This window comes from Ochotona princeps, chromosome 17, assembly GCF_030435755.1.
Source record: "Ochotona princeps isolate mOchPri1 chromosome 17, mOchPri1.hap1, whole genome shotgun sequence".
Lineage (NCBI taxonomy): Eukaryota > Metazoa > Chordata > Mammalia > Lagomorpha > Ochotonidae > Ochotona > Ochotona princeps.
This window is the reverse complement of record NC_080848.1, coordinates 14084150-14094626: the sequence shown is the minus strand read 5'-3', so window position 1 is coordinate 14094626 and position 10477 is coordinate 14084150. Positions and strand designations below refer to the sequence as shown.

Here is a 10477-nt window from a genome sequence, read left to right as displayed (position 1 = left end):
TGCCCACGAGCCCCAGCGATGCTTGCCTGTAGCCAATCAGAAGAGGAAAAAGAGTTCCGCTTTGTCCAGCCAATCGTCTGGAAACATCTCAAGGATTGAACCAACCCCGCGAGCGTCTAGGCCAATCGGGTGCGGATAGTTGGGCGGGGCGAAGTTCCGAGCGGTATATATTGAGATCGTGGCGGTAGGGCTAAAAGTAGAAACTAGTTTGGGGTAGAGTTGGGTGTGGGAAATAGACGCAGGCACCGACAGGCGGTCTCAGGAGGCTACACGGTGATCCTGCCTCTGACCAAGTGTTCACCATTTGCGGAGAAAAGCCAGCTACCTCCACCTCTCCTTCTGAGAAATACTTTGACTAGCACAATCCCCTAAATGCCACTTGCTAGCTGAAGGGGGACAGAAGCTTGTGAATAGTGCCTGACTAGAATACTGGAACTATTAGCATCTGTTAACTATTACAGTATGTACCAGGAGCTGTGTCACTTGGCACGCATGGCAATAGTGCCCAGTAATTTCCAAAATATTTACAAAATATTTACAAAATAGCCTGACGGAGATTGCAACTTGCGTCTGTCCAGTACCTTAATTTTGTTCATCTAAATACTCTCTTATGACTGCATATACGAAGGTAAATGTAAGTGCACTCCTGAACTTTTTTCTACATAACTCCTTAAAAAGTAGCGTATATCGCGGGCGGCACCATACTTTATAAAGTAAAGCTTCTACCTGTGGCACCAACATCCTATGTGGGCACCAGTTCCAGTCCTGTCCCCGCTGCTCCACTTCCCATCCAGCTCCCTGCTTGTGGCCTGAGAAAGCAGTGGAAGACGGCCCAAAGCCTTGGGACGCTGCACCAGTGTGAGAGACCCAGAAGAAACTCCTGGCTCCTGGCTTCAAGGCTCAGCTCCAGCCATTGCAGTCGCTTGGAGAGTGAAACAGCAGATGGGAAATCTTTCTTTCTGTCGTTCTTTCTCTCTGTGGATCTGCCTTTCCAATAAAAATAAATGAATCTAAAAAAATTTTTTTAAACATTCTGTTGCAAAGCAGTCTTGTAGAAACCAGCTTCTAGATGCTGACAGCTGCATTGTTGATAATTACCAACACAGGAAAACCACTACAATACCCTCCAGTGGGGGAAATGAATAAACTGTGGCATAAGCAGACAATAGAACATATTCCGCAGTAACAAGAAATGAGCAGGAAAGAAACACCGTAAAGCAGATTAGTAAGTGACTCTGTGTGACAGTCAGCAAAGGCCAAGCTGCAAAGCCAGTACAAAGATCGGGAGTTCAAGGGATTTGTAGGAGGAAGAAATGAATGGTGACGCACAGGGGCTTTTCTTCTCAAGGATTTAGTTATTTGCAAGGCAGTGACAGAGAGGGAAGAGCCTGAGAGATCTTCCACTTACTGGTTCACTCCCCACATAGACACAGCAGGAGCCTAGCATTCCATGCAGGTTTTCCCCTACAGTGGCAGAGGCCCAATTCTTGGAACACCTTCCACTGCTTGTCCCAGAGCCTTAGCAGGGAGTCGGAGCAGAAGCAGAACATCTTGAACTCAAACCAGTGCTCCGATGTGGGGGTGACAGGGTGAGAAACAGCGACTTAGCCCATGGCACCCCCATGCCAGTCTCACACAGTGGATTTTAGGGGATGTGAAGCTTTGCTGTGTGCTGCTTTGATAGTGGACACTTGTCACGATACATCTGTCGAGACCCCTAGATGGACAAGACCAAGGGCAAACCTGAGGGAAAGCTCGCCAGTTAACCACATGTGCAATTCTGGACACTGGGGCTGATAACTTGGGAGGCTGGAGAAGGAAAGAAGACGTGGGATAAATCCTTATCTATCCCTCCCCTCAATTTTGCTGTGAACCTATAACCGCTCTAAAAAGAGGGGGAACTAAAACAGCCCCCCACTCTGGGTTTGACTCCATCATTGGCTCACAGTGTTACTATGGTTGGTTGCAATACGGTATTGCTGTGATAGTTAGTATCTGCTGGGCATCCACAGGTCAGCTGATGACCATAGCAGGTGCTCTGTGCTCCAGGAGTCATCTAATGCTCACATCAACACAATGACATTCGGAGAAGCTAAAATGCCAGATACCCAGTAGCCTCTCTTCTGGTCAAAATTCCCTTTTCTTTCTCTCTTGGGAAGTCCTCCTGCATTTGGTCTTTGCCCTAAAAATCACCTCCGGTGAATCATCTTCAGGAGAAACCTGTTCTCAGGAGGCCCCAAGCACTAGCCCAGGGGGCCCAAGATCCTCATCCAATCAGGAGGAGTGGAGAGGCCCTAAGATCCTAGGCCGCTCTGGCCGCTTCTTGTTTCTAAGTGTGATGAAAGCTCATCAGATCGATATCTGAAAAATTCCTTTTCAAAGCGATGCAAAGGTGGTCATTGGGAAAGCTGTTAAAATGCTGCTAGAGAATCTCATACCCCTACCTAGGAGTGCCCGGCTTCACATCCAAGCTTAGCTCCTGGCTCCAGATTCCTGCCAGTGCACACCCTGGGAAGCAGTAGATGGAGGCTCAATAGCAACGTCTCTGCTACCTAGGTAGGAGGTTGGCTTGACCTTTGCCTGCCCCAGTTCCAGCTGTTGCAGTCATTTGGGCACTGAATCAGCAATTGGGAGCTTGGGCCCGGCGGCATGGCCTAGCGGCTAAAGTCCTCACCTTGAACACGCCAGGAACCCATATGGGCGCCGGTTCTAATCCTGGCTGCTCCACTTCCCATCCAGCTCCCTGCTTGTGGCCTGGGAAAGCAGTCAAGGACAGCCCAAAGCTCTGAGACCCTGCACCCGCGTGGGAGACCCAGAAGAGGTTCCTGGTTCCCAGCTTCGGATAGGCACAGAACCGGCCAGTGTGGTCACTTGGGGAGTGACTCATCAGATGGAAGATCTTCCTCTCTGTCTCACCTCCTCTCTGTATATCTGACTTTGTAATAAAAATAAACAAATATTTTTTTAAAAATAAGCAATTGGGAGCTCTTTCTCTGTGCCTCTGGGAGTCTCTGGCTCACTTTCTGCCTCTCAAATCTAAATTTTAAAAATATATGAGCAGATATGCACAGGGCTTTCTGTCCCCAAGATGTTAATATGCAGGGTTAGGCAGCAAGTGCACTGGGACTTCACACTAAACGATCATCTGGTTTCCATAGCAACTGCTGTTCCTTCCTTTCCACAGAGGATTCTGTCATGTTTCCTTCCCACCAGGCTTTCCAGAATGCATCAATTTTTGTGACTGTAGGTATTTGTCCTTGATTCCACAAAGAATCATTTAAATCATTTGAAACAAACTCAGCCCTCCTCTCAAACCAGAATGCAGCTAGAACGTTGCTTTGCATCAACCCACTTTCTTATATTCTGTATCCTTTCTCAGTTTTGCTGTGTTCTCTCACCTTATCCGTCATTTTGGGAATGAGATTTCACCGACAGGAAACAAACAGATGGCAACCCCAGCACCCCCAAGCTGGTGACGGCGGGGCAGTAAAATTAAGTGTTCAGAAGCTTCTGGAAAGCTCAGGCTTGCAGGGTAGGGGGTGAAGGGTTTAGGGCATGGGGGAGGGAGGAGGTGCAGGTGGGCTGAGGTTTAGCACCGGGGGGGGGCAGGACATAAGGCTGACCACCCACAGATGACTCCCCACACACTGTCACCGGAGTCCTTCTCCCCAAGAACATTCTCTGAAACTGCAAATGTCCCTGGCAGACTAATTCAGCAGGTGACTAATACTGAAGAACTTGGAAAAGAGGATGAGCAGAAGTTGCCCACAAAGGCAGCTGGTATGAGGGATAGTGCTGGTCCTCGCCAACCACCCCCCTCCCCACATACACACATTGGAGACGCTTGGTTACCCTGATGGAAGACCTTTGCAATATGTAGCTGCCATCCTATCTCTGGTCCCAGAACCATTTGTCTAACCCTACAGTGTCCATAGATCAAAAGCAATTTTCCTTTGGTTCTTGTGGAAAGAACACGTGGAAGATCAGGTTGGAGTGCCAGGTCTTGCTTCTGTCTGCCCCAGCTCTTGGCTGTTGTGGGCTTTGGGGGAGTGAAGCAGTGGGTGGGAGATCTGTTCCTTGTTTCAAACTCGCACTGTCACTCTGCCTTTCAAGCAAATGAAAATAAATGAGTATCAAATAGTCACATTACTTCTTTAAAGTGGATTGTAGCGGGAGTCCAGGTAAGTCTGAGCAGCGGGGAGGGTGTCTGGGTCCCCCAACCACATAGTTATAGCTAGGGTTCCTAAGCCATCTCAGGTTACCTGCTGGGGGTCCTAGCTCCCCATCCACTGCTGCTAGGTGTGGGGGAGGGTCCTGGGCTTGTGGGCAGCCAGAGTGCCAACTAGCGCCAGGCTCCACTCACTGGCTGCCCAGCAGCGAGCTCTGAGGTCTTGAGGGTATGGGATTACTGCCTAGGGACACCCATGGATAAGACTACTGTACATGTAGGTGAGAATTGAATCCTGAGGGACACCCAACGGCAGGGCTTCTGTACTGGCAGGTAAGCGAGGGGACTGAGAGCTGATGGTTTGGAGGAGAGAGACTTGAAGATCTTTATGGGTCAGACTGATGTGCTAGCCCACATGGGAATTCTGGGTTGGGCTTGTTGGCACAGAACATGGCTGACCACCACACGCCAGTGCACATGCAAACTATGGCTGGGGTCTGGCAGGGCTAGAGCCCAGCACCTGACAGTGAGTGTTGATCAGGGGATGGGTCACATTAGACTGGGCCATGACACCAACCAGCACTCAAGAGAACCAGGTCTGGGGGTGGATTCTGTGGGGTTATGTAGGCCCAACCCTGTGGAACTACAAGTCCCTCTGGTTAGCTTGAGAGTTGGGATGGTGATGGGCTGAGCTAGGCGTGACCATGAAACTCATCGATGCTCACCGTACTGGGGTTGGGAACAACCAGGGCAAGTCCAGGCTGCAGTGCTTGCATGCACACCCTAAAACAGGGTGTAGGGTGGGCAGAACCACGCCAGCTCATACAAAGGCTGGGACAGATGGAACAGGCCATGTTGGGTAAGGATCAAGTACCCACTGGCATGTATGAGACCTGTGTCTTGGAGTGGCCTGAGCAGGGGAACCTGAGAAACTCCCCTAATGGTTCATTGTCCCAACCTGCGGTACACGACGCTCAAACCCTGAGGGTGGACCGGGAATGGCGGGCTGCTAGACCCCGGGCTGCTGGTCCAAGAAACACACGGACACACGTACTTGGTAGAAAAGAGTGCCCCCTGCTCTTTATTTTACTCCTCATATATATATATATCTTCTTCTCTAGGGGAGGAGGAGAAGGGGAGGGGCTTCCTGGAGGTAATTATCTTCATTGAAGTAGGGAAGGAACTAATCATCTATATTGAAACAGGGGAGGAACTAATTATTTGAACAGGAACAAGGGTGGAGGTTCTATTCGGCTTGTTTTACACAGGATATTCTGGTCTAATATCCTGCTTGCTGTGGCCCTGCTTGCCAAGGCAGGTTTTGCAATGCAACAGGTTGTCAGGTAGGCCAAGCCCAAGCCCCGTAAGTCTATGGCTCCTAGCAGTACATAGCTCCCACTGATGAGCACATGGTCCAGGCTTGGGTGTTGGGCAGGCTGGGCAGTGTAGCTCCATCTGTTGGCAAGTGTGTGAGTTGGTTTTGGAAGGGGGTAGACTGGGTGGGGCCGAGCAAACCATAGCCCACTGGCAAGTGCAGAAACCAGGATGGAGTGCAGATCATGCTGGGTTAGGCTACCACACCTACTGGTTTGCATGAGCCAGGGAAGAGAGCAGACTGAGCAGGAACAGTTCCAGCATCCTCCAGCAAGAATTGGGACTGGGGGCTGGCTGGGCCAGGCCAGGCTGCAGCATACCGTCTGCATCCCTTAATCATCCTGGAATATGGGTAATCCAGCTGTCATGCACACAACCCCTGCCCCCACCCCAGGAGGAGAATCCCCCTTCACGTTCTCTCACAAGTGATCACAGAGGCATAGCCCTTAGGGTCCCCAGGGAAACGGCAGGCAGCCAGGGCTTTTGTCCTTGGGCCCCGCGTCTCACAGGAGGGAAGAATCCTGAGACTTTGCTCCAGGTGGACGCTGTGTCTCTGCACACCATCTGTGCCTGCTTCTGCCGGTCAAGGTCATCTCGCAGCAGAGTGGAGTTCATTGTGTGGTGTCTTCTGAGCAGTCCTTTCAAGGACAGGCAACAGATATTCTTGCTGTTCCCACCTACTCCCTCTCTCAGTTAGTAGCTTTTTCAGCCCATGCCGCTTTGGAGGGATGGTCAGACAGCGTGCCCTGTCCCTGCCTGCCCCAGACTGAGCACAATCTCAGACACGGGCTGTGCCTAGCAGCTGGGATCTTGACTCTCCTCAGAAGAAAGACAGAAATAGCCAGAGCTTGTTTATTGCAGCAGTGATGCTTAACAAAAAAGGGCATCCACCAATTCTCAAGATGCCTGGAGCCTACCTCATGTCTGCCTTCTGCAAAAGTCTAGCTGTCCCTCTTTGTCCCAGTTGCTGTGAGTTTGTCATTGCCATGGCTGGAATGTGTCCTTCCAGAATGTGTGTGTGTTGGAAACTTACTCTTTGGATTGAAGTGTGGCTGGTATGTGGGTGTGGGACCTTGGGGAGATCATCAACCTGGGGCCCCCAAGCTGAGTAAACATCTACTGCATATGATTTACCCAGTTTGCAGCATTCTGGCACAGCACCATGAAATGGACTAAGTCACTTTCTTTTTACACACACACACACACACACACACACACACTGTCTCTCTCAGGTCTTCATTAATACTTGAAATCCTTTATAATATGCTTTGATTTTACAGTGAGGAAATTGGAGCCAACAGAATGAATTCAATTCATCCTGAAGTGCAAACGACTGACATCATTGGTGGAGAGGAGCAAGAGGTGGGACTAGAGACCAGGTCAGAGAAGAAAGGCACCTGAACAGTGGAGAGAGATGGTGCCACGCAGACAGCAGGACCGGAATCCAGAGCCCGGGGCTCGGCAGTGAAGCCACGTTTCCAACAAAGTGGCCTCCTGCTGAACACGGACAGCCCTTTGAGGCTCAGTATGATGGCTAGTTTATGTGTCAATTCAGCAGGACCATAGTGTCATGATACTTGATACAACATTGTTCCAGAGGTTTTGGGAAGGGCGTTTTTGGATAAGATCCAGATTGAAATCTACAGATCTTAAGTAGAGACGCGTCCCCTTGGTGATGCTGGTGAGCTTCATCCAATCAGTCAAAGGTCTGCATAGCTCAAAAGATTAACCTTCTCTGGGACAGGGAGGAATTTTCCATCATGGTGGCCATGGACTACAATTGCAACTGTTCCCTGGGTCTCCAGTCTGCTGGCTTCCCATATCAAATTGTGGGCTCCCCAGGCCTCCACAATCCCATGCAGCAGTTCCTTGCAGTAAATCTCTTCCTGTATACATACAGGTTCTCCTGGGGCTGTCTCCCTGAACATGTTCAGGTTCTTGTTGTGGGACATCGCAGTGATTCTGTCATTCAGCTCTCATACATGTCAATGGGCATTGAAGCCTAATTCAACCCAACCAGCCCCACTATCCAGGTGCTGAGCTGTGCAGGTGGAGGCCTCACTCAAAAACTTGATAGCACAAATGTCATTCCATGCTTAAATCATGTCCCCTTTTCCATCACGTAAGAAATGCACCATTGCAATGGGACTGGGTACCATTATGGTTATGCTGGTGTTTGGTTCTTAAGGTTGTCATAACAGTGGGAAAAAATTGTGAAACAAGCAGATGTTTTAAGAAATGAGGGCAAAATAAAGTAGTAGAGAAGTGAACAGATTTGCTACAATCCACTTTTTAAAAATTATATAAATTTTATTTTTGATAATTTTTACATATTTTATTAGGATGTGCAGGGTCAAGGGCTAGAGGAAAGTGGATGAGACCATTGTTTTCCAAATTCTCTTTTTTCCTTCCTGTATCTGGGGGGAGGGGAGAGATAAGGGGGAAAGCCACACCCAGCCAGGGCCCTAATGTGTTACAGCCCAGTCAAGCTGGTCCAGACACAGCTTACGCAGGGCTCAGCAGGGACGGACCTAACCCAGCCCATCCTGGTTCTCACAAGCTTCAATGGGTACTAGAGTCCAGCCCAGTGTTGCAATCCCCAGACCCAGTCAACACCTGTGCCAAGGGAGACTACATCCATGTCCAGACCAGATTGCAACCTGGCCCCCACACTCACCAGGGGGACCCACAATCCAGCCAGGGTGTCCCCTTGGCTCCCCAACCAGGCTTGATCCCAGCCACAGATCTCACACGTGTCAGTGGTTGCTCTGGCTCAGTTTGGTATAGTCCCTTCCCTGTCTTGGCTTATGGGTAATCCAGCATCCCTTCTGGCTTACCCGTCTGGTAAAACCAACAAGAATCAGCACCTCTCCATTATTCTCTAACCTTGAAAACAACTTCTATCAGGGGACCAGAAGCAAGATCACCTTCTGGATCTGGCTGTTCTTTGCACACAATCGCTTTCATAGGTCCAAATTCAGTGTTTCCACGCTCTGTGTGGCAGCCTTTCTGTGTATGGAACAGCATCTCTCTGGAAGTCGGGAAAGGGGCTCAGAGCAGGGACACAGCAGATGTTAAAGGAGGACAGGCCTGCAGACTCCTCAATCCATTCTAATGTAGTTTCTTCTGATTGTTTTTGCAAGTTAATCGATCAGAAGTCAGCTAATATACTCTCCTTCCTTAGAACCTTTCGGGCCCACCATTGGTAGACCTCATTCAGCAAGCTTCTCAAATGGGCATGAGTTTCCCCCGCTGTCCATCCCCAGTCTCCAGGTCACTACCTGATACTACTTTCTCAATTTTAAGCCACTAACCCTGTCCAGCTCATTTCTTTTCTTTCCTCTTGTAGGGAACTCCCGCAGCACCCCCCCCCCAAAACAAAACAAAACATTTTTTCTAATTAAATGTATACTATTCCTTATTGTCTTGTTCAGATATTCAAATAGGAGAGCCAATGAACGTATCTGAACGGTTCCAGCCTTCCTGCAGGTGTTGGACCTGGACACAAGAAGTCTGATTTGACAGTGAGGAAAAGGTGGGGAGTCAATATGGAGATTCAAATGGCCCAATTTAGGGCATCTTTCATCCAGGTTCCACCACAGAGTGTCTAACGTGAAGCAACACTGGATAATAAACATGGCTATTAAAATACATCATGCTTATCAATAAAATTGCTTATAGGAAAATAATGCCAATTCACTTTCAATTTTTTTTCTAGGTTGTTCGTATAAGCGCTGACCCCTTCTAGAAGTGTGGAGAGCAAGGAGGCCCACAAACAAAGCTCGGCCTTAGGCAAAACTTCAATTCTGGACCAATTCCTGGGATAATGGCACCCAGGTATCTCCAGGACAGGATGACATTTAAGTGGGTCCGCAAGCACAAAGCTAGACGGCCCTTTAAGGGGAAAACAGCACATGACACACGGAGCGTGGTCCCAGGCTAAGGGGCTTGCGGCGATGGTACCCGCAACACCCTAGAAACGTAGACCCAGAACCCAGCGGCAGCGAACCTTCCGCTGAAAATGGCGCTTCGCCGCGCGCCCCGCAGAGCTAGGCGGCCGCGCGCGCGGCCTCTCGGTGGTTGCGCGGCTGCGCGCCTGCGCGAGGGCGGGCGGCGGGGACGCGCGCGGCGGGGGCGGGCTTAGCCGAACGCCGAGCTGCAGCCGCCGAGACGGACGTGTCCGCGAAGATGGCGGGCCGGGTGAGTGCCGGCCGGGAGCCTGGGCTGAAGGCGGGGGCAGCGCTCGGTTGGCGGGCGCGCCGAGGTCCAGGCGGCCTCCAGGGCAGGGGGAGTGAATCGGAACAGTGAGGAGCCGGGAGATCCCGGAGGCCACGTCAGGACTTGAGGCGAGGAAGGGGAGCCATGGCTGAGGATTAGCCCTCCTAGGAAACTCGGTACCTCTCCAGGGCAGAGGACCCCCAGCTACCTGCGCCTGCCTCAGCCCTCCTCTCCCTTCCCTCCGGGCGTGTGTGTCCAGTCCTTCAGGCTGCTGCGGCGTCGTGGCCATCTGAGCCCTCTCCGATGAGCCTGGGGGGGTTTCTCCGTACCCCTGCGAGGGCATCTCACTGAAGGGGCCACCGCCGCAGAACTGTGGGCAGTGAGTGCGGGAGAGAGCCCGGGAACCCAGCACCAACCCTGCGCAAACCTGAGGGTCTCTTGTGGAAGGAGGAGGGGATGCAGGCGACTTCCTAGTGTCAGACCCCCCGCCGTCCGCGGGACACCTGTCAGCCGTCGGGTCTGGCAGACGTAACTTTGACCTGCAGTGGGACTGGGGCTGGTATGCGGCGGTACCCTTGCCGTCAGTGACAGTGGCAAGACTTGCTATAGGTTCAGAGATTTTCATCCACTTCCTCCTTTGGCTTCTGGGATGGCCGCGTAGGAGGGGGGAGGGGGAGTGCTGTATTGCGGTGTGCCCAGAGCTGAGGTCCCTTTGGG

General features: G+C 51.1%; 1 protein-coding gene across 1 annotated transcript in view; it reads left to right on the top strand.

Moving 5' to 3' along the window:
• Positions 1-9626: 9626 nt before the first annotated feature.
• Positions 9627-10477, top strand: part of NSF (N-ethylmaleimide sensitive factor, vesicle fusing ATPase) — a 144301-nt gene continuing 143450 nt past the window's right edge. The window contains exon 1 of the mRNA XM_058676301.1: positions 9627-9742. Coding sequence (XP_058532284.1) covers positions 9731-9742 — 12 coding nt within the window. The 5' untranslated portion in view covers positions 9627-9730. The remainder of the gene's footprint in view (positions 9743-10477) is intronic.